General features: G+C 47.8%; 1 protein-coding gene across 3 annotated transcripts in view; it reads right to left on the bottom strand.

The window, feature by feature from the left end:
* PLA2G4C (phospholipase A2 group IVC) overlaps positions 1 to 24,954 on the bottom strand; it is a 153,137-nt gene that overhangs the window by 72,452 nt on the left and 55,731 nt on the right. For all 3 annotated transcript variants that reach the window (XM_073554748.1, XM_073554747.1, XM_073554749.1), the window contains exons 2-3: positions 11,572 to 11,648; positions 10,442 to 10,482 (exon numbers count right to left, since the gene is read on the bottom strand). In XM_073554748.1, the coding sequence (XP_073410849.1) occupies positions 10,442 to 10,482; positions 11,572 to 11,586 (56 nt within the window). In that variant the 5' untranslated portion in view covers positions 11,587 to 11,648. The remainder of the gene's footprint in view (positions 1 to 10,441; positions 10,483 to 11,571; positions 11,649 to 24,954) is intronic.

Raw genomic sequence — 24,954 nt, 5'->3', positions numbered from 1 at the left:
CAAGACTCAGCCGTGTTTCTTGCATGTGTGATCCCGGCCTTACTGTTCCTCTCCTGATTTTGGCTTATAAATTCTGATGTAAGATACCAAATGCTGAATGTGTGATCGTGACCCAAGACAGAAATTTTAGCCTCATTATCTGGAGCTAAAAAGTGGGTATTAGGGCTTGTTCACACCCTCGTATTTTCAGTTCAAATGCTGTACATTGAAAAAAACAATGTTATTCAATAGATCACTGACGGAATATGTGTGTATGGAAAAAAAGAAAATCATCTCATGCCATATAAGTAGCATCCGATTTTTACAAATGCAATGCAGTTCTATAGGATAGGAAACTGTAAATTTTCTGTAAATAACCAATAGCTGCTGAGTAAAAAATAGATTGCATAGGGACAATAAGTGAGAAAGAAAAAAGTCTCACTTATTTGGATGAAACCATTTTTTATACACTCATGTGAACCTACCTTAAGACATAGATCTGCTGAGGAGCTATAAACACAAAATAGGAGATTTTTAATCCCCTTCCCAATCTATGCAAAAGGTGGGCACCATCAGAAATTAGACAGGATCAACCTGAGGCATGTCGAAATGCTTATGAGTACAAGAGGAAAAAAGAAACATGCAAAGAGTCAGGGACCACCATGTTAGTAGCAATATTTATTGAGGTATACAAAAAAGCCAAAAAAGCATTAAAAACATTTAAAAACAATATTGAAATACACACCCATGACAGGGAGTTAGTCCAACAGACAAAGATGAACCAAAAAAATATGTATATACATCTGAAATAAAGACTATATTATCAATACAATAAACTATGGCCCGTGTATAAGAATGAATACTTTGGTACTAAGTATAAAACTATACTTACTGTAAGTCAAGAAGAGCTTACAAATACATTTAAAGATTTTTGTGCATAATATCACAGAAAATGTCTAATGTACCCCCCTAAGAATAGCCTAACTAAAGATAAGGGTAAGGCTAGGTCTTGTCAAAACTGACAGCACAGAATAGCCGACTAAGGGCTCATACTCATTTGCGAGAAAAACGGACGAGTGCAATCTTAGAAAAAAAAAAAAATAATAATCGGATTGCACTCTGACCAATTTTACATCTCATCTGCGTTTTTTTCTCAGCTGAAATCGGACTGAGAAAAAAAAACAAAAAAAACACAGCATGCTGCGATTTGCTGCGTATCTCGGATGAGACTCGCCAATGCAAGTCAATGGGTGCGAGGGAGAAAAAAAAAAAAAGCGCACAGCACTCGCACCATGCTCCTGCTGTCCGATTTTTACGCGCCAGTGTCCTTTGAAAAAGTAAAGAAAGTGTAGTCAGCTTACCCGTCTGCAATGCAATCCCCAAGCCTGCCAGCGCCCAGCACGGACCGTGGTGAGCATCCACATCAATTAGGAGAAAGAGGAAAAAAAAAAAAATTGACCCAGCTTGAGACGGAGGTGGCGGCAATTTTGCAAAGCTTTATTGGACAACTTAAAATATGTTGGTTCTTTAAAAATCTCTTATAGCAAACACCAAGCACACCAGTGAGGATCAACGCGTTTCAACTAATAAAGTTTAGTTGAAACGCGTTGATCCTCCTCAGGTCGAGCAGTTGAGGACGGGAATGCGTCCAGGTTCAATGGAGCAGCCATATCGGGAGTTTCAGTTTCTCACACTTCCCCTGAGCCAGTGGGTGGCAGACTGTCCAGATCAGAGTGCGAGGCCGGTTCTTCTTCTTCATTACCGTCAAAGGTCGCTGGAGTGGACACTTTGGGAACATTTGGTGCTCTTCCTTCCATTTCGGGATCTCGTGACAGACAAGGACGTAGCATGCTTTGGTGGACTACTCGGGTTGGGGCCCCTTCTTCCCCTTCAGGCTGGACTTCATAGATGGGTCCATCAGTCCCAATTTAGCATTTCACCCAGTACGGGGCTTTTTCCGATTGATGTTCTAGCTTGCTTCGACGTCAACTTGTCCCGGACCAATACTCGGTCCCACGCCTTCAGAGCTGTCCCTCACAGGGGTGTCATCTCATGGTGCTCAGGTTCCTGAAACTTGGTCTGTAATAGTTGATGCAGAGTCTGCAAGTGATGTTGATGTTCACAGACCCAGGTGCACACCCCCGTCCGTGGGTAGTCCTCCTCTGAGTCCAACTTCAGTTCGGTAATCTCTCGTCCTTTTCAGCCGAACAGCAAGGTGTATGGCGTGTATCCGGTTGTACTGTGCACTTGGTTATTGTACACCCAGACTAACTCCGCTACATACTCGAGCCAACGGACTTTCCCGTCTTCCTCGAACACTCTCAACATTTGAATTAGCGTGCGGTTGAAACGTTCACAGGCTCCGTTCCTCCTGCGAATGGTAAGGTGTCGTCCTGGACTTTTCGATCTGATACAGGCGGTGGAGTTCCTCCATCACTCAACCTTGAAAGCAGGTGCCTTAGTCTGAATGTATCCTTTTCGGGCAGCCATACACCCGGACGAATTCTTGACAGATGGCCTGTGCAGCTGACTCAGCCGTATGATCCCGGGTCGGAGTCATTACAGCGAACTCAGTGAAATGATCGGTCATTACAAGGCAATGTTCATATCCGAGATGAGCAGGACCCACTGTCAAGTAGTTCCAACAAAGCGGAAGTCATAATGGTGTGCATAGGCGCTCTCTGTTCTGGAGGTTTAGCCAATTCACAACTCCGACATTGCCGACAGGCCTCTTCCACTGCAGCCTTCAAACGGGGATGAAAGACCAGCTTCTGTAACCACTGAAATGTCTTCTCTGGACCAAACTGAGCCCCTCTTACATTAGCTTCCTTGGCCACCTCGCTGATCACCGTCTTGGGGAGTACTACTTGCTAGGAGAACCCCCAATTCTCATACCAACTGCACCTTACGATACAGCAAGCAGTCTTCCAGTTGAAGCCTCTCTGATTGTCAGAGAATCTGCAGCATTCCAGGGGACAAGGCATTCTGCTCACTCTGGATGGAAAGTTGTTTTAGAGAAACCCATTGCCTCAGCTGAGCGCGTTCTCTGTCTTCTCGTTGAAGCTACACCCAGACATCTCCAGGTCGTCCCAATAGCTGTTTTCCCGATGCCTCTTCAAGCTGTTCCTGTGTCATCACCAACGTCCTGGCGAGGTCCCGGAATCCAGGGATCTCCTCTGCCTCCAACTCCTCATCTCAGTCATGGCCAGGTCGCTCGTGAGTCACTCTGGACAAGGCATCAGCATGTGTAATCTCAGATCCTTTTCTGGGGATCCAAGCGGACTTCCCCTGACGAAGCTGAACTCAGCAGCGATACGCCTTTTTATTGGAGTGTGTGTTGGTGTATTACTCCCTCTACTCCTAAAGGGGATGGCTACTTCACCTATAGTGCCTCCTGGTCTCTTGATAACCATTTTTAGTGAGCAGCTGTGTGTTTTTTTTTTTCCTCTCTGGGGACGCCCAGATTTAGGGTTGTTGGGTCATGTTCTATGTATTATGTACATTTTGTCTAATTACACATCTTTTACTAGTGATGTCTGTTTATTAGGGTTTATTGTCTGACCTGTTTGGGACATTTGGGGGTGTGCCTTGCTTTTTTAAATGTTTTTGTGTGTTTTTGTTTTCTAATAAAATTGATATGTATTGATCACATACCTCATTGTCTTGGGTGTGCGCTCTACTGTATATGCTGGGGTCTTTTTTCTCCTTTTGATAGTATGGGCGCTTCAGTCAGGGCCATCTTCAGGGCTTTAAATGCTTCCTCCTGGCTTCTTCCCCACTGGATGGTCTGATTCTTGACACCAGACTGTACTCCCCTCAACAACTCTAGCAGTGGATTGACAATTCGGGTGAAGCCTTTCATGAACCGTCGATAGTACCCCCAAAGTCCCAGAAAGGTCTGCACGTCCTTCTCTGTCTTTTGAGTGGGCCATTCCTGTACTGCCGCTATCTTTTTATGTGCAGGTCGCACTCCCTCAGCAGATACAACATGTTCGAGGTATTCAATTTGCTGGCTGAAGTGACACTTCAGAGCTTTTACTTTCAGGCCGTGCTTCTGCAGCCAACTCAGTACCTGCTCCAGTCGTCGATGTTCCTTGAAAGTAGCTGCATACACAATGACAAGTCGCTGAAAGGTGCCAGACCGAAGGGCATCCGGTTGAATTCGAACAACCCCATAGGCAGTATGAACGCTGTCTTCGGCCGGTCTTGTTCAGTCATGGGCACCTGCCAATGTCCACTGGCTAGATCTAATGAGAAGTATTTGGCTTTTCCCAGGGCAGACGACTCCTCAATTCTCGGTAGGGGTTAAGAATCCCGCACTGTACAGGCATTTAGTCGGCGGTAGTCAACACAAAAATGCAGGGTTCCGTCTTTCTTCCGAACTAAAACTATGGGAGCTGCACACGGGTTCTGGCTCTCCCATATGACCCCACTCTGCAGCATATGTGTCAGCATTTCTTTCACTTCCTGGTACATTTGTGGCAGGATCTGTCGATAGCGCTCCCGAATCGGTGCGGCACTTCCGGTGGGAATCTCATGAGTTATGGCTGTAGTACACCCAAAATCATCGTCATGCCTGGCAAATACATCCTGATAACGCCCCAGCATAGCTTCTACCTGCTGCTCCTGTTGCGATGAGAGTCCCGTCAGTTCAGCCCGCATCTGTTCGAGGATCCGACGCCCTTCTTTCATGGTGTTAGACAAAGGTTCTGGGGGCACATTCATGGTTACAGAGATGTCCAGGGATCGCCTTGTTTCACCCCCAACTGAACGGCATCTGGTTGTGTCGGTACTTCCGGGGTACACAGTACTTGCACCACTTCATTCTTGGGCAGGAAAGTGAGATTGTCCTCCCCTAGATTGACACACCGCATCACTACATTACCGTCATGGAGAGTGGCTAATATCTGAGCAATCAGAAGTCCTGAAGGCAGTTGATCCATCAGAGCTGGCTCTATCTGGACTGCCACTCCTTCAAGGGGGGCACAGGCTCGCATGGGCAGCGTGAGCACAGTCTGGCAAGGTGGTAAAACACATTTAGCAGAGGCTGGCACGACCACCTTCTCCAAGACTTTTCCCTCTCTCGACATCTCTTGAGCTTGGGCTACCCATATTAGCTGTTGGAATACCTTCCTTTGGGGAGTTCGGGGTCTCCATCGATTAAGAAAAGCATTGGGTGACTCACTGACTAGGATAGTCCCAAGTTCCTTTGGCACATTCATCCCTAGCATCATGGTGAGGCCACTGCCAGGGTCTCCAGCGGTCAAGACTACTCCTTTTTGGCCCATATCCTTGCCACTCAAGGCAATTTGCATCCAAACCATCCCTGCGACCGGGATGGGCAATTGGTTGGCCGCCGTCAAGTTGATCACTGGGCCCCATTCAGGCTGCATCGCCTCAAAGAAGTGACATCTGAAATAACTTTCTGGCATGGTAGTCACTTGAGATCTGGTTTCAACTAGACAACGGACATCCCATCCGTCCATTTCAGCCCACACTAGGGGGCTCAGGGAAACTAAACTTGCGGGACTTCGTTCACTCATTCTTGGCAGCTCAGGCTCCGGGCGGCGTCCCTCAGCCACGGAGCCCACTAGTTTAACGGTTGACGGGTCAATGGCCTACCCCGTTTGGCGCATCCTCAAGCATAATGTCCAGTGTCCCCACATCTAAAACAAATCGCCTGTCTACCTGCTTGGGGTAGTCCCATTTCCGGACGGGGCTTGGGGTCAGTTCTGCCTCCAGACGAGTTTGGCATTTCCAGGTGTTTTTTTCTCAAGCCGGACCACTCTTCTCGCATGTCCTGAATTTCTTTCCAGATTTCTGTAACCCAACCTGGTTCAGCTGTGAGAGGAAGGGGTACCTCCCAGCTCCAGACCTTCCCTATCAAAGCTACCATCCCCTGCTCTTACTCGCGTGTACACGCTTCCGCCCCAACTTGTCAAATAGACCTACAGGGATTGGCTCGCAAGCGCTCCTGCAGGGCCTGTTTAAGCAGTGCATCCCTCAGGCCTGCCACGAGTTGGTCCCTCAAAATTACATCAGGGGGCCCCACAGCAACCTCCCCCAGCATAGCAGGGGTCATGGGGTGCATCCTTAGCCTGCCCTTAACCCCACTCGGACAAGTCCCTTAACAGCGAATTGCTCCCTGTAAACTTTGGGAGATTGCTGAGCATACCCCCAATGGTGGTAAGCTGGCCCTTGGGACACCCACAACTGCTTGGTCTGCCACCTCTGTGCTTGTGTACGGCATCCTGCCGACTACACCAAGTGTAAGCAGGTTGCGGAATGTAGTGACAGGCAGAAGGCAGAGCAAGGGTTAACCAAATGTAACAATTTAATAGAACCAGGTATTCACTCCTCACAGGGAGGTAAATGGTTAAGGAATGGATAATAAAAGTAATGGAAGCAAATCAATAGCAGTCCAGTTAAGGAACTTATTGTATCCTTTATGCTCCTCCTCAGCAGGTGATCCCACAGTTGTTGTAGCACCGGCAGTGTCTGGGGAAATGTCCTCAGATGGGGTCCTTCAAATGATGGTCCGTCTTCTGGAGGCAGCAGTCAGTCTCCGGTACCTTCCGCTGAGCCCCTAGTCCATACACACATGTGGCCGAAGCAAACAAGGCCGCAGCACTCCCTGTGTCAAACGGGAATGGAAGCGAAGTTACTGGCAAGGAAGGCCGCAAGATTCTGTATGGTATTCGGCCTTCTCTCCTTTGCTCGTGCGTGGTACTCACAGTTACTGAGTGCACAATATCCCTCTCCTCAGCAGTCCCACTGGAGATGGCGGGGACCAAGCAATGCTGCCAATTGCAGTGCCAGTACTCAGGGGACGGAGCACGCTGCTCACCCGGCTGCACGTTGCTGCTTGTTTGTGCCAAACTGCCCACTGCTGGGAGCGCTTTTGCTTTTATCAGGTCCCTCCTACCTGGGTCATGAGGTTGGTCTGGCTCCTCATTCTTTTCCCTGACAACAAGGGAGACAGCCTCAACAGTTCCAGACCCGGCTCTGTACAGGTACCCGCTGCCCGGTCTTTCTCCTTACACCCTCACAACACCTCGTTCCGGGTTCCAGCAGCTCTTCCTGTGCTGAGCGATCACATGGCACTGCTCATTAAGGTAAGGAATATTCCCTCCATGCCTATGGAAGTGGAGACGTGTGTATATTCATTACCTTAATGAGCGGATCCACGTGATTGCTCAGCAGAGGAAGTGCTGCCGGAAGCCGGAACCAACGAGATGATGCGAGGGTGCCAGGACCAACAAAATGCAAGGCACACTGGAGGGCGAGTATGATGTCGCCTGTAAGCAGGTGGCTGCAGCTGGTACTGTGTGCGCTATAAGAGAAATGAATATTAATTTCTCTTTAGCAGCCGCACATGCTTTAGCCACAGCCGCCGTCTCAAACCTCTGTCAACCATTGCTTCGCCGCTGGCCCTCTGAAACAACTGACTCATGTGTAAGCGGAGGGGGGGGGGGCGTTTTCAGTACAAAAAAAAATGTGCTGAAAAACTCGGCTTATACACGAGTATATATGGTATGCATATACATATATTTTAGTGCATCTTTGTCTGTTGGACTAACTCCCTGTCATGGGTGTGTATTTCAAGATCAATTTTAAATTTTTTTTTGCTTTTTTGCACACCTCAATAAATATTGCTATTTACATGGTAGTCCTTGACTCTTTGCATGTTTCATTTTCCTCTTGTCCCTTTCCCAATGTAGGATGCATTAGTGCATCCCATTTTGGGTCCACATATATGAATCTGGTTCAGAGGCTGAGTCTGTCTGATTTTCAGCAGATGCCTGTAAAAGTGACCAGAGCAAGATCCAATCACAAACTGGTATTTCATTGTCCAAGTTGCTCACATAGCCCTTTTTATCCTCGTCAAAGTGTGTCAACAGGAGCATAACATCCATAGCAAGAGATCAAACGGCCATTAAGGCCCGTGAGTCGGGAGGGGACAGTGCTGCTTTTCATTAGGCACTCCCCCACTCATGTCTTGATTTCAGCGGAAACCACATCCTTAGGATCCTTCATGACCCACATTCAGGCTATGCCTGGTGGGTTGCTGCTGAAGAGCCCAGTTGCTGCCATATTTGTCTTCCTGTGAAGACCAACAATTGGATGAGCTTCACAGAAGGATGTAATTTTCACTATACCATGAGGTAGTACAGTGTTGAGGAATATAGAACAAAAAAAAAATGTAGATCCAGTAGAATAATGTAGAACTTAACCTCTATCTGTCCCTTATAAAAACACATATAAATGGGAAAGTCATAAAATGAGTATTGGGCAAGACAATACAAGTCAAAGCCATAATTCAGGTGTCATACTATAGACATCAAAGTCAACAAAAACTAGAAACCGCACTGGTGGCCTGCCCAGGTCACAGATTATTAATCATAAAGTAATATAGATTAAATCAGCGCTCAACCACTGCACTAAGGAAATAAAGCGATTTGATCTCTGAAAAATCCTTCAACCAAAAGAGGGATTCATCAAGGGGAGCCCCAAGAACAGCATACAGGAGCAGGACCCCAATTCCTCAATGGCTGTGTTTTAATAGCTCACCTTGTTCACTCTATTAGTTGACTCCTTCTTTGCCTCAGCTATTGTCGCCCTAGAGTGTCATCAACATGTTCCTGAGGAGTTTTGTTAACTACTCTTCAAGGGAGAATATATATGATAGGTAAAACTTTGACTAAGTGGATAGAAGGCAACATCTATCAATGACATGATTATTGCATGGTAAAAAAAAGAAACAAGAAAAAAAAAAAAGTGTTTTATCTAATCCAAAATGGTATCAGTAAAACCAACAGCTCACCACACACACAGAAAGAAAAAAATTCCAGGGATTATAGTCGATACCTTTTAATGGCTAACTGAAAAGATGGTAACACATTGCAAGCTTTCGAGACTACTCAGGTCTCTTCTTCAGGCTAGACTAATACAAAATCTGAAGAGTCACATATTTATGCACAATACAACACAGAAAAAATGCAATGGATAAGACAAGTGACGTGAAGCAGAACTATCAATATGGGAGAGGGAGAAACATAAATATTGGACCAGCACATAGATAAGGAGTCCGGATGTTTTATAGTCCTCTGATTGGGGTCTCCTAATGTGTTGTGATGCCCCCACCAGGTCTTGAAAGCAAATTCCTTAATTGATGTAAAAAGACATAAATCCATGCAACACATTCATTCCAGCACTGAGTGTGTCAAAGGTCGTCATAAATTTATACTCCCAAACACGTCTCTGTCTCTGAGATGTGAAGTTACCTTTCAATACCAGTAATTTCATATCCATGTTGCTGTGATCAGGGATACAAAAATGTTTTGCCACAGGTAGATCCATTCTTTTTTCTCTTATTGTGTGACGATGAACATTCATCCTTGTTCTAAGCTTTTGCCCTGTCTCCCCCACATACAGACCCCCAGTTGGACATTTAGTACAAATAATTAAGTACACCACATTAGATGTAATGCAGCTGAAAGTACCTGGGATCTTGTAGTCCTGATGCGAGTTGGGGATCTTTAGTCTTGTCCGTGGTCATTATAAATGGACAAGTTTTACATTTTTTCTGGTTGCAAGGAAAGGTTCCTGCAGCTGTTGGAGAGGACAGGGAGCTTCTGACAATGATGCTTCTTAAATTTGGGGGCTGCCTAAAACACAGCAGTGGTGGGTCTGGAAAAATGGATTGTAATTGGGCATCTTTTTGTAGTGAAGGTTGTAATTTCCGTGCAGCTCCCCTTAGCACTTCCAGATTTGGGTTGTAGGTGACTACTAGAAGCACCCGGTTATTTTCTTCTTTAGCTTTGTAATGTAGCAGGTGATTCCTTCACATTCTGTTGGCTCTTGTAATTTGGTTTTCAATTGTTCTTGGATGGTAGCCCTGATTCAAAAAGGTCTTTTTGAGGCGACCAAGGTGTTTGTCTCTATCCATGGGGTTGGAACATAGGGAGTATAAATTTATGACGACCTTTGACACGCTCAGTGCTGGAATGAATGTGTTGCATGGATTTATGTCTTTTTACATCAATTAAGGAATTTGCTTTCAGACCTGGTGGGGGCATCACAACACATTAGGAGACCCCAAACAGAGGACTATAAAACATCCGGACTCCTTATCTATGTACTGGTCCAATATTTATGTTTCTCCCTCTCCCATATTGATAGTTCTGCTTCACGTCACTTGTCTTATCCATTGCATTTTTTCTGCGCTGTATTGTGCATAAATATGTGACTCTTCAGATTTTGCATTAGTCTAGCCTGAAGAAGAGACCTGAGTAGTCTCGAAAGCTTGCAATGTGTTACCATCTTTTCAATTAGCCATTAAAAGGCATCAACCACTGAGGACTCTCAATTCTGAATACTTTTTTTTATCTACTGGCTAACACGGTACAAAGATATACATCTTTCCTGTATCAGAGATTATAGTGTTACTCCAAATACTTACACTGAAGGGCTGCATTTATGGTAGACAATGTCAGTTTTTTTCTACGGAAAAAAAATAAGTGATGAAATTACCGTGTTTATAGTAACTGCAGTTATGACAAATTTTATATACCATAATTACATACATTTTCCAGTGTCAAAAGTGTACTACATCATATAAATCAACACTGTAGTTGAACTTGTCAGGTTTTCAATCAATGACTGTGGTAAAACATTTTTTTTAAGGCAAAGTTGAAACTATATGCAAAAAAAAGACAAAATATTGTTCTGCATCTACTCCTGGTACTGTTTTTTAAAAAAAAAACTGTATGTGTGAATCAAGCCTAATAGAAAAACAGTGAACAGTATACAATAGTTCTGTTATCTTTATCCATCTATATGTGTCTTAAAGTGCGCGCGCGCATCTTTGTCTAATATCATTAATTTACCATATACTTTGTAGAGAAGCTAAGATGTTAAAGGTGTGGTCCGAAACCAACATTGATTTTAATCCTAAATGCCTATTTATTGTAATAATCTAATCTCTTTTCTAATATACTTTAATTAATTAAAGTCCCTTCCATTCACTCTCTACTTGCTTTATTTATTTTTTTTACCTACCTCCATTTGGATGACTTTACATTTGAGTATCCACTAATGCACTGGTGATTATCAGATGGGATGTCATCAAGAGGCAGAGGCTGCAATCACTGCACACAGATATGAAGGGTCCTCAGTGACATCACTTTCAGGATCTAGACTAGTCCCTGCTCTACTGAGCATGCACTGATTGTCAGTGTCAGTGTGTGCTCAGCATGAGCTCCCTTGTCACTGTATGGTATTCTTTTTAATTCACAATGACAGTGTGCTCCCTTGCCGGCTCTAATGAGACATAACGAGCCAGCAAGAGAGCGCATAGTCCGGGGTAAAGTTTGAGGTCAAGCTCGGTCTTGAATCAAACTTTTTACTGTACGTTCGTCGAACCTAAGCATCCTACGGTTCGCTCATCTCTACCAATAAGCTAGCTGCTCTATGTTACAGAAACGCACAACACATTTTTTTATTACAGTTTAAAGAATCTCTCTAATCCACATACAAAATTGTTAGTGAAGTCTCAATGCCATAGTTTAAACAAATAATGCTGCCACCTACCTCATTGTTGTCCATTGCAGTGCTGATTGGAAGCAGTTTTGACTTAATAGTAAAAAATATTGATGATCACAGAAGAACTAAGGCAGAAAAACAAAAAAGTAGAACAAATTATTAAATTTTTTTTTTGATATTTCTTAGGCTAAATGTTCTTAATATACAAGAACACATCAGAGATTTACCACACGACTGAATGAATGCCACAAGATCAGGTCAATATAAATGAAGTGTGTGCATAAGTTACTAGTTAAAGATTAACTAAAGTCATAAGGCATTCATTTTACAATCCAGTTCCAAGGAATTACTCTTCCCACTCCCTATTTCGGCTTTAACTTTATGAGCGTGTTCCTTCAGGATGTGATTAAAATTCTTCTTTAGAAACTTTTAAAAGGATGGATAAGTGAAAAACAGCCACACCTGAACTTGTAAGGAGATGAAGAAGTGTAATACTGATGTTTGTATTACTTTGTAAGGGTTCGCTCACATCGGCGTTTAAACTTGGTGAGTGCAATGAGAGAAAACCTTGCATTGCCCTCTCTACATAGTTAGCCAATTAGGCAGTTCCTCATCTGCGAGATTTTCCTCACCTGGAATTGATTTGCCGACAACACAAAGCCAGGAGAGAACGCTAATACTAGATAAGAGCGAGAGAGGATTCAAAAAGATCTAAACAAACAAACTGTGGGCAGCAATTAACAGAACGTTTTTTTTAACACAAGGAGAAATGCAAAGTCCTACATTTGGGCAAGAAAAATGAATAAAGCCTATACAGAATGGGAGGAATAGGGCTATGTAACAGCACATATGAAAAAGACTTGGGTATACTAATAGATCACAGACTGAACATGAGTCAACAGTGTGATGCAGCAGCAAAAAAATGCAAACAGTTCTAGGATGTTACTGTAGAGGAGAAAATCCTGCACCATTGCAACACCTGAGCCCCAATATCAACTACGTGTGATTAGCTCGTCAAATACACGGCCATTACGGATTCACGGGTGCCAACCCATATAAACAATTGCATAAATCCATATACTGAAGAGAAAAAAAGGGTGGCACTCACCGTTTCTAAAATCCACTTTTTATTGTGACAAATTAAAACAACTTCAGCAGGGGGGAAGAACGGGAAGGAAAGTTTGGATGATGGCCGGTTCGCGCTCCCTTGTGCTTTTACGAGTCCTGTTGGTAATGGGAAGTGACGAGGCAGAACAAATACCCTATGGCAATTAAGGCCCTCCCCCATTTTTTATTCTCTCTCCTCCACCTCACTCCCTTACAATTCCAAAAATACCTATAAAATACCTAATACAATGATTATATGCAATTTCATATTTAAAATAGCATGATCCATACACAAAACATCAAGGAACCAGAGCTTATAAGTTTTTCAAAGAAATTTACAGAAATCTTTTCAAAAAATGTTTTTCACAAAAAACAGACATATCTAATTTGTTATTGAAGCATGTAGCTTCTAATGCAGCCCGTACTCATTATCCACCTGGCTTCTCTTCTAGTAATTTGTGTAAGGCTATGTGCACACGCTGCGGATTCTGCTGCGGATTTGGCCTCTGCGGATCCGCAGCAGTTCTGCGACAGTGTACGGCACAATGTAAGTCTATGTGATTTACATTCGGCTGTGCACATGCTGTGGATTCTCAACTGCGAAAAAGCTGCGGTTTTGAATCCACAGAAAGAACTGACATGTCAATTCTTTCTGCGGATTCCACTGCAGTTTGCCACATATTACATTGTCCAGGTGGCAAACCGCAGGCCAATCTGCAGGTAAAACCGCAGGTCATTTTACCTGCTGTTTTACCGGTTTTAGGAAGTTTCGCCCCCAGCAGTTCGCCCCCAGAATTTCGCCCCCAGCAGTTCGCCCCCAGGTACACTTCGCCCCCAAATATTTCGCCCCCAGCATTTCGCCCCCAGGTTGTTTCGCCCCCGCACATTTCGCCCCCAGCAGTTCGCCCCCGGATGTTTCGCCCCCGGATGTTTCGCCCCCAGCAGTTCGCCCCCGGATGTTTCGCCCCCGGATGTTTCGCCCCCGGCAGTTCGCCTCCAGCAGTTCGCCCCCGGATGTTTCGCCCCCAGCAGTTCGCCCCCAGCAGTTCGTACCCGGATGTTTCGCCCCCGGATGATTCACCCCCAGCAGTTCGCCCCCGGATGTTTCGCCCCCAGCAGTTCGCCCCCGGATGTTTCGCCCCCAGCAGTTCGCCCCCGGATGTTTCGCCCCCAGCAGTTCGCCCCCAGCAGTTCGTACCCGGATGTTTCGCCCCCGGATGATTCACCCCCAGCAGTTCGCCCTCGGATGTTTCGCCCCCAGCAGTTCGCCCCCGGATGTTTCGCCCCCAGCAGTTCGCCCCTGGATGTTTCGCCCCCGGATGTTTCGCCTCCAGCAGTTCGCCCCCGGATGTTTCGCCCCCAGCAGTTCGCCCCCAGCAGTTCGTACCCGGATGTTTCGCCCCCGGATGATTCACCCCCAGCAGTTCGCCCCCGGATGTTTCGCCCCCAGCAGTTCGTACCCGGATGTTTCGCCCCCGGATGTTTCGCCCCCAGCAGTTCGCCCCCGGATGTTTCGCCCCCAGCAGTTCGCCCCCAGATGTTTCGCCCCCAGCAGTTCGCCCCCGGATGATTCGCCCCCAGCAGTTCGCCCCCGGATGATTCACCCCCAGCAGTTCGCCCCCGGATGTTTCGCCCCCAGCAGTTCGCCCCCGGATGTTTCGCCCCCCAGCAGTTCGCCCCCGGATGATTCACCCCCAGCAGTTCGCCCCCGGATGTTTCGCCCCCGGATGTTTCGCACCCGGATGTTTCGCCCCTGGATGTTTCGCACCCGGATGTTTCGCCCCCAGCAGTTCGCCCCCGGATGTTTCGCCCCCAGCAGTTCGCCTCCAGCAGTTCACCCCCGGATGTTTCGCCCCAGCAGTTCGCCCCCGGATGTTTCGCCCCCAGCAGTTCGCCCCCGGATGTTTCGCCCCCAGATGTTTCGCCCCCAGCAGTTCGCCTCCAGCAGTTCACCCCCGGATGTTTCGCCCCCAGCAGTTCGCCCCCAGCAGTTCGTACCCGGATGTTTCGCCCCCGGATGATTCACCCCCAGCAGTTCGCCCCCGGATGTTTCGCCCCCAGCAGTTCGCCCCCGGATGTTTCGCCCCCAGCAGTTCGCCCCCGGATGTTTCACCCCCAGCAGTTCGCCCCCGGATGTTTCGCCCCCAGCAGTTCGCCCCCGGATGATTCGCCCCCAGCAGTTCGCCCCCGGATGATTCACCCCCAGCAGTTCGCCCCCGGATGTTTCGCCCCCAGCAGTTCGCCCCCGGATGTTTCGCCCCCCAGCAGTTCGCCCCCGGATGATTCACCCCCAGCAGTTCGCCCCCGGATGTTTCGCCCCCGGATGTTTCGCACCCGGATGTTTCGCCCCTGGATGTTTCGCACCCGGATGTTTCGCCCCCAGCAGTTCGCCCCCGGATGTTTCGCCCCCAGCAGTTCGCCTCCAGCAGTTCACCCCCGGATGTTTCGCCCCAGCAGTTCGCCCCCGGATGTTTCGCCCCCAGCAGTTCGCCCCCGGATGTTTCGCCCCCAGATGTTTCGCCCCCAGCAGTTCGCCTCCAGCAGTTCACCCCCGGATGTTTCGCCCCCAGCAGTTCGCCCCCAGCAGTTCGTACCCGGATGTTTCGCCCCCGGATGATTCACCCCCAGCAGTTCGCCCCCGGATGTTTCGCCCCCAGCAGTTCGCCCCCCGGATGTTTCGCCCCCAGCAGTTCGCCCCCGGATGTTTCACCCCCAGCAGTTCGCCCCCGGATGTTTCGCCCCCAGCAGTTCGCCCCCGGATGTTTCGCCCCCAGCAGTTCGCCTCCAGCAGTTCACCCCCAGATGTTTCGCCCCCAGCAGTTCGCCCCCAGCAGTTCGCCCCCGGATGTTTCGCCCCCGGATGATTCACCCCCAGCAGTTCGCCTCCAGCAGTTCACCCCCGGATGTTTCGCCCCCAGCAGTTCGCCCCCAGCAGTTCGCCCCCGGATGTTTCGCCCCCGGATGATTCACCCCCAGCAGTTCGCCCCCGGATGTTTCGCCCCCAGCAGTTCGCCCCCGGATGTTTCGCCCCCAGCAGTTCGCCCCCGGATGTTTCGCCCCCAGCAGTTCGCCTCCAGCAGTTCACTCCCGGATGTTTCGCCCCCAGCAGTTCGCCCCCAGCAGTTCGTACCCGGATGTTTCACCCCCAGCAGTTCGCCCCCGGATGTTTCGCCCCCAGCAGTTCGCCCCCAGCAGTTCGTACCCGGATGTTTCGCCCCCAGCAGTTTGCCCCCGGATGTTTCACCCCCAGCAGTTCGCTCCCGGATGTTTCACCCCCAGCAGTTCGCCCCTGGATGTTTCGCCCCCAGCAGTTCGCCCCCGGATGTTTCACCCCCAGCAGTTCGCCCCCAGATGTTTCGCCCCCAGCAGTTCGCCCCTGGATGTTTCACCCCCAGCAGTTCGCCCCCGGATGTTTCACCCCCAGCAGGTCGCTCCCGGATGTTTCACCCCCAGCAGTTCGCCCCTGGATGTTTCACCCCCAGCAGTTCGCCCCCGGATGTTTCGCCCCCAGCAGTTCGCCCCCAGCAGTTCGTACCCGGATGTTTCGCCCCCAGCAGTTTGCCCCCGGATGTTTCACCCCCAGCAGTTCGCCCCCGGATGTTTCACCCCCAGCAGTTCGCTCCCGGATGTTTCACCCCCAGCAGTTTGCCCCTGGATGTTTCACCCCCAGCAGTTCGCCCCCGGATGTTTCACCCCCAGCAGTTCGCTCCCGGATGTTTCACCCCCAGCAGTTCGCCCCTGGATGTTTCGCCCCCAGCAGTTCGCCCCCGGATGTTTCACCCCCAGCAGTTCGCCCCCAGATGTTTCGCCCCCAGCAGTTCGCCCCTGGATGTTTCGCCCCCAGCAGTTCGCCCCCAGATGTTTTGCCCCCAGCAGTTCGCCCCCGGATGTTTTGTCCCCAGCAGTTCGCCCCCGGATGTTTCGCCCCCTGCTTTTTGCCCCCAGATGTTTCGGCCCCAAATTAGGCAGGGAATTTTGGCCTTGTGTTTTAGCCCTAAGACCGCTTTCACAGTAGCCACTTTCCCAAGTGCTAAGCACTGGAAAATCGCTAAGAAGATTGCCAATTTTGAATATACTACATGGTGGCCCGATTCTAATGTATCGGGTATTCTAGAAGGCACAGCCACGTGGTATGTTGCACAGGTTATGTAGTATATTGGACAGTCCACGTAGTACATTGTACAGGCCACGTAGTATATAGGACAGCCGACGTAGTATTTTGGACAGCGCACGTAGTAAATTGCACAGTCCACATAGTAAATTGCACAGCGCACATAGTAAATTACACAGCGCACATAGTATATTGGCCAGCCAACGTAGTATATTGCACTGGTCACGTAGTATATTGCACTGTCCACGTAGTCTAGGAATGTGGGCACTATATTCGTGTTTAAAAAAAAATAATAAAGATATACCCACCTCAGCCACGGGCCCTGAAGTCCTCGCGCCTCTCTGCAGTCCTGGCGGTGGCTTCGGGTCTGAGCGTAGGACCTGCGATGATGTTGCGGTCACATGACCGTGACATCATCGCAGGTCCTGGACGGTGTACATTGGAGAGAGGCGCGGAGGACAGCGCGACGTTGGAGGGGGTGAGAATAACTTTTTTTTTTATCATTATTATTTTTAGCATTACATCTTTTCACTATTGATGCTGCATAGGCACCATCAATAGCGAAAAGTTGGTCACACAGGGTTAATAGCAGCGTTAACGGAGTGCGGTACACCGCGATCCGTTAACGCTGGCATTAACCCTGTGTGAGCGGTCAGCGGTGAGTGCAGGGCAGTGAAGCAGCGGCCATTTTTATGGCAGACTGTGACCGTCGCTGATTGGTCGTGGGCGTTTTGCCAAGACCAATCAGCGACTTGGATTTACATGACAGACAGACGCCGCGACCAATGAATATACGAATAAAACGTTACAGACAGAAAGACGAAAGTGACCCTTAGACAATTATATAGTAGATAAGTCAATGGCTAGAAAAGCGAGGTGTTGTTTCGGCCAGCTCTTTTTATTTTATTACAGGAGCTATTTTTGAGCACTTAGCGTTCATCATTAGCCTGTATCTTATGGGTCATTACCGAGAGCGCTCACAAAAGCGCTCTGAAAAATGCCAGTAAAGCACGTGCTTTGGAGTTCTAAAACAGTGGCAGCATAAGGGTGCTTTCACACTTCCGCTACATATGCACTACAGGCCGCCCGTTCGCTTCTGTAATGCCGCATTCCGCTAACCTGCAGCGGAACGAAAAGAAGAAAATGCTCTTCTTTTTGTTCTGACACTGAAAGCGGAATGCGGCATTATGAAAGCGAACGGGCGTCTGCAGATCGCGGAACCCAGCCGTTCACTTCTATGGGCAATGCAAGCGGAATGCCAGCATTCAGCCAGCATTGCCCTGGGGTCAGCTGGATGTCAGATCCAGAGCGGATCGACCTCTGGCGGCCACAAACACAAGTGTGAAACCACTCTAAAATTACAGTGTGCAAGAGGCCTAAAATCTAAACAATTTTGAACTTTTACCTGACCCAGCACTGACCTGCTTTGTTGCAAGTTTTGTTGCAGATGTAACAAGTAGCATGGTCACATGTCCTGCAAGTTACATTAGACTAGCTTTTATTCCATCTGTATATCAGAATATAGCAGTGTCTGAAATCTCCACAAAGAGAGAAGTGTACTGCCACAAAAAAATCAGTCAGCTTCCACAGCAATTCACTTTCTACAACTATGAATTCAGTTCTGTCCAAACGTGGATGGAGCAAGTTGGTCCATGAGAATCACATTTACTTATTTTCCAAACGAACCGCTGACGATGTTCATTCCATCTGGGTATGTGAAAAACGGTCGACTTGCAAGGGACGTGTTTGGACCAATGAAGAATCTGGCGAAGTTGTGAAAGTAGTCAATCTTCACAATCACGCAGCACAAGCTGCAAGACCTGAAGCAATCCGACTTGTTAATGAGGCTGTGACCAGGGCAAGGACAACACAGGAGACACCACAACAGATTCTCACAGACGTTGTTTCAGGAGCCCATTCTAATGTTGCAGCACTTCTCCCAAGGAAAGCATCACTGAAGAGGACAATACGATTAGCAAGGCAACTTGGCAATATCCCAAGGTTACCTCAAACCCTTGATCAACTTGTTATCCCCCTCGAGTTCCAGGAGATCAGTATTGATGGTGTCCAGCAGCAGTTCCTTCTGCATGACTCTGGTAAGCTACTTAACCATTTAACATTGTATTAAAACAATTCCATTATGTATAATTATTGCAAAGTTTATTTTGCACAAATGTGAAAAATGCTACACTATAAGGTGCTGATATAAAATACTATGTGATTTTTGCCTTCATGGGAAACTTTGAGGGTAATATAATGTAGTGAGGCCTACTGATTCCAACTAGTGTTGGCCGATCACTGGAAAGATAGGATCAGATCGGGCTGATCATACCGAAAGATTGGAATTAATTCAGATCCAATCTCCAGAGCTAGATGTGTATATATATATATATATATATGCACACTGTACGCCCGAACAGTGTGTGTGTGTGTATATATATGCATATATGTGGGTGGGTGATGGTGGTCTGGCACTTTTGGAACTTTGAAATGCATTAAAGGATTTGTATAGGACTTCAGGAGCGCGGAGGTCTTTCTTCATGGATGCATGTTAAGTACGGGCAGAAGCCAACCCCTGCTCTAGCAGCACACTGAGTCCTCAGCAACAATCTCAGTTGAGCCACTCTTCTTCCAGCTTTCTTGCATATATATAATGGCCCCAAGCTGCGCTGTTAAAAAATAAACAAACCCAGTTATTCAACTCTCTCTCCGGTGTCCAGCGCTGTCTCCGGCGGTGCAGGGAATTCCAAAATCCCAATGCTATGCATTCTGGGTTGTGCATCACCACCTCTGCACATGTGCCGGGCTGTTCTGTGACGTGATGTGGTGCTTTCCCAGGACCGTCTAGTGAGCGGTCCTGGGATCACTCTCCACTGTAGTTATAGTACGGCAGGCACAGAGGCGGCGATGCGCCGCCTGGATTTCGGGATTCCCTGCACTGCTGGGCTAGGAGCCGGAGCCAGTACTGGACACTGGAGAAAGAGGTGAGTAACTGGGTTTGTTTATTTTTTAACAGCGCAGCCTGGAGCCATTTACTAAAGCTAAATATGCACACACGCTGTACACCTGTATAGTGTGTGTGTGTGTGTGTATATATATATATATATATATATATATATGTGCACACTGTTCGGGAGTGTATGCCCGGACAGTGTTTTCAGATTACGGAGGATTCCGATTTCTAATTCAGATCATCATCATGATCTGGCTACAAATCGGATTGTAATTTAATATAACGATCAGCCTGAAAATCGTAATAAATTATGATCTTCAGTGATCGGACCGGCCAACACCAATTCCAAATATGCAGCATTGTACTGGCCATACCTGGCCTGGATGCTGCCCCGGAGTTCAGCCTCGCCTGTCTGCGGCATGCACGGACTGAACTGCCATCGCCGGCTGATTCCTCAGCTCTCGTAGTTCAGTCCTGCAGATCCGTGGACAGGTCGGGCTGAACTCCGGAGCTCAGGTGAGATACGCCATGATTTGCAGATGCGTTTTGCCTGCTGCTTCCAAGCACTTTTTAAGCACTTTGCAAGCGCTTTGGCAAAACGCTTCTGCAAATAGGGGACGTGGCCAAGCTCTGCTATGGGCGTGGCCATGCCCTGCTATGGCCTAAACCGAGCGTATTTGGCGTGGTTTGCAGGCATTTTTCGGGAGGTTTCCCTCTTGCCCATTCCCATTCCTTCCGGGATCCGCCGGAAAATAGCTTTGAAGCTATTTTCCGGTGGGGCGTTTTCCGGCCCCGGCCGGAATCCGCCCGTAACCCGCACCATAGACATGAAAGGGCGGGTTTCAGGCAGGAAACACAGCACGGAATACGCCTGTAAATCCAGCTTGTCTGGATAAAGCCTGAGGCCTCGTGCCCACTGACGGAAGGGGATTGTGGAGCGGCGTCTCCGCAGCAGCTGTAATTGCGGTAGCAATTGGAGATCCCACAGGAATCTATTTGTGCCTGCAATTGTGGCCACTATTGTGGTACCCTAATTCTGTATCAAAATCTTCACTTAACTCTATGGATTTAGGTGCAGGTTTTAGTGCAGGATTTCAGCCCCTTGTCTGAATGGCTGGAATTTTGTTTGTATAATGGCAGCATACATTGACATGCTGCACTGCATGTTTTTTTTTGTAAACAAAATTTTTTCATCAGCATGTGGATGGGATTTACACATTAATGCTGCATATGACCCCAGCCTAATGGACCATTCAGTTATGCCTTAGGCCAAAAGCACACTGGTGATTTTACTGGCGTTTTTTGCATCCTGCACAATCCTCTCAATGAGACAGCATAGGCAGCGCGGACGTCACGAACGTCCGCGCTGCCCACCCGACGACTAGCGTGCCCATCCGCCTGAATGGAATGCCCCATTCAGGCGGGCGGACCGCCCAGTCGTTCATTCAGATGTCCAGCCGCACGCCGCGTCTGGATGCGGCTGTCAACTAGACGGCCCGTTCAGCATAGTGTCGATCGGCCGTGCTGAACGGCCGTCTAGTTGAAGGGTCTAAAGGTACCCTAAAAATGTGACCTATTTCAAGTTTGGAAGTAATTTTAATTTTAAACAAAAATATATAATTTTCCACTGGGACAATATATGTTGTAAAAAACTATTGGTTGGCCCCTTCACACTAGATTTTGCTTCAGTTTTTTATTATGAAATCAGAAAATCTGGAGCAAAATGTGAGTATTTAATGTGAGATATGAACAGAGTCTTCTGATTAGGATATTTTTTTTGTGAATTTATCCCAAAACTCTGTCTGCTGCTTGTTACACTTTTTCTGTTATTTCCTCTACTAATACTTTCATTTTAAATTAGGAAATGGACACAGCCGTATGTTGATATTTGGAACAAGAGACAATCTCCATCTACTGGCACAAAGTAAAGAGTGGTTTGCTGATGGCATGTTTTTCACTACACCAGCCTTGTTTAAGCAACTTTACACAATCCATGTAGTCCACAGCGGCCTTGTTGTTCCTGTAGTGTACACCTTGCTGACAGACAAGAGCCGTTCTACATACCAGAGGTTGCTGCAAGAGCTGAAGAACTTGCAGCCTGGACTGCAGCCAGACAACCTGATGTTGGATTTTGAACTAGCTGCAATACAGGCATTTGAAAGTGAATTCCCCAACCTTGTGAAGACTGGTTGCTTTTTCCACCTATCACAGTCGGTTTGGCGTAAAGTTCAAAATGAAGGACTCAAGATGCAATACCAAGGTGACCATGAATTTGCCCGTTGGATACGCATGATACCTGCCCTGGCCTTTCTACTACCACAGAATGTTGTGCAATCATTTGAAGAATTGGTGGAAGATCCTGACTTTCCACAAGAAGCAATACCTATTGCCAACTATTTTGAAGACAGCTATATCGGTCGAATGAATCGCAGAGGACGTCAAGCACCTTTGTTTCCAGTTCAATTCTGGAATGTGTATGAACGAACATTGAATGATCAACAGCGAACAAATAATGATGTCGAAGGATGCACCGTAGCTTTCGAGAAACATGTGGTACTCTTTTCCAAAATATATACCGGTTCATTAACTGTCTGAAACATCAGCAAGAGCTCCATAGTTTTGAAATTATTCAGATAATAGCAGGAAATCCCATCGCTGCAAGAAACAAAAAGTATGCTGCAATTTCAGCAAGGGTTAAACGTATCGTGCAAGATTTCGATAATAGAAGCTTGATGGATTATCTGAGAGGCATTGCCTACAGCTTTGATTTTTAGTTCATGGTCACATATTGTATGTTTTGAGAGCAGTGTTTTTAGCTGTAAAATAATTCAAGCATTATAACCTGCAATTTGTATTTTCTCTTTTTCTCTAATCCTTCCCCTCTATACCTTTTTATGTTTCTTGTTAAAACAGTTTTGATATATACAGTTAAAGCATAACTCTGCAAAAAACATGTTATGTTGTACCTGTGCCCATGATATTCATTTCCAAAGGAGACCTTCCAGCAGCTTCACTTCTGTGTGAAAAGTCTCATCCAAGTTAAAGCTCCATGTGCTGCAGGATTTCAGTGGTTGCTAAGGAGGTTGTTTCTCCTTAGTAGCAGTACTTGTGGATGGATTCTAGAGGGCGTGGCTGCACAGGAGCATGCAGCTAACAATATATTCCCTATGATGTATAAAGGGCTGCTGGTTTACAGCCCTCTGCAAAGCCCCCCCTATGTGTTCCGTCCTGTAACGGCTTTACACAGGCAGGGGGGAGCCCTCCTCTTGTCCAGGACAGAGCACATGAGCGGAGGGTGAAGGGGAGCTTTGCAGAGGGCTGTGAACAAGCAGCCCTGAATGTATCATAGGGAGCCAGGATCCGTTCTGCTCCCAAGGGGGCACGACCTCCTTAGTAACCAATGAAATCCTACTATTTTCCTGTCTGTTTGTAAAATTACTCATCTAGAAAACAAAGTTTGAGAATAAAAAAAACTAATTTGATCAGAATTGTATATCTTAGACTCATATGGTGTATTATTAGTGATAAGCAAACCTGCCAATGTTCAGTTCAGGCAGGTTTTTCCCGGATGCGAAAGATCCAGGAGCAAATTGCTAGAGGCAAAACATCCAGGGATGAACTGCTGGGGGCGAACTGACAGGGGGCGAAACATCCGGGGGTGAAACATCCGGGGGCGAACTGCTGGGGGCGAAACATCCGGGGCGAACTGCTGGGGGCGAAACATCCGGGTACGAACTGCTGGGGGCGAACTGCTGGGGGCGAAACATCCGGGGGTGAACTGCTGGAGGCGAACTGCTGGGGGCGAAACATCCGGGGGCGAACTGCTGGGGGCGAACTGCTGGGGGCGAAACATCCGGGGGCGAACTGCTGGGGGCAAAACATCCGGGGGCGAACTGCTGGGGGCAAAACATCCGGGGGCGAACTGCTGGGGGCAAAACATCCGGGGGCGAACTGCTGGGGGCGAACTGCTGGGGGCGAAACATCCGGGGGCGAAACATCCGGGGGCGAACTGCTGGGGGCGAAACATCCGGGGGCGAAACATCCGGGGGCGAACTGCTGGGGGCGAAACATCCGGGGGCAAACTGCTGGGGGCGAAACATCCGGGGGCGAACTGCTGGGGGCGAAACATCCGGGGGCGAACTGCTGGGGGCGAAACATCCGGGGGCGAAACATCCGGGGGCGAAACATCCGGGGGCGAAACATCCGGGGGCGAAATGTGCGGGGGCGAACTGCTGGGGGCGAAATGTGCGGGGGCGAAATGTGCGGGGGCGAAATGTGCGGGGGCGAAACAACCTGGGGGCGAAATATTCGGGGGCGAAGTGTACCTGGGGGCGAACTGCTGGGGGCGAAATGCTGGGGGCGAAACTTCCAACTCCCGTTTTACCTGCGGATCCGCAGATACAAATCCGCGGATGAATCCGCAGCGTGTGCACATAGCCTAAATCGCCCCCTTGTGGTGGTAAAGTAACCCTTTCCAAACCTGCAAAACGTAGGACACCTGAATCCCCTTCATGTTGTTCTGTAATATGTTTAATGAGTCATGGAACTCCTTTACCTGTACATATTGAATTCACATGTTCCCGAAATCTAATGAATAAAAGGGCAAATATTTTTCCCAATATAAAAAAACCTGCATGGGCAAAATAAAGCATAAACCACATAATTGGTCCTGCACGAAATGAAGTCAACATGATGAGTGAAACCTATTTGTAAAGAATTGAGAATATAGAAAATGGTCTTCGGAACCCAGGAAAGAGACTAAGATGAGAGATGGAGTTAAACCATAACGCATTTCGACGGAGGATCTGTCTTCATCAGGTACGCGCATGTGACAGCGTTGGCTGTGGTGCCCGTTCATGGCCACGTCTCTCTGTATCCTAGCAACAACTTGCTTGTTGCCTTGATGTCTGATGCGTCTGACTCGGTCTTCCTTTCACTTCCTGTTTCAGGCGCGTCACTCAGCGCTCCCTGCTTTGCAAGCTCCACCGCTCCCATCATCAAGGACGCTCATTCCTTGATGATGCATCATATGACGTTTTCCTTTCATGCGCAATGCATAGATATTGTGAACTATGCACCATACAGAATCTTCTTCCGGGCATGCGCAATAGACTCACTGGCTCACATTATCTAAGCAACATCTCTTAACATAGTATGACGTCCTTCTCTCTGATTGGTTGTGCACCATATTTATACCTACCTCTCTCCTATTAGCGCCACCCCCATCGACGGCAGCGTGCCGAAACGCACATTGGTGAGG

Source organism: Dendrobates tinctorius, unplaced genomic scaffold, assembly GCF_039654945.1.
Source record: "Dendrobates tinctorius isolate UK_male_01 unplaced genomic scaffold, ASM3965494v1 ptg000213l, whole genome shotgun sequence".
Taxonomy (NCBI): Eukaryota; Metazoa; Chordata; class Amphibia; order Anura; family Dendrobatidae; genus Dendrobates; species Dendrobates tinctorius.
The sequence above is the reverse complement of the archived record's forward strand: the minus strand, read 5'-3'. Positions and strand labels throughout refer to the sequence as shown.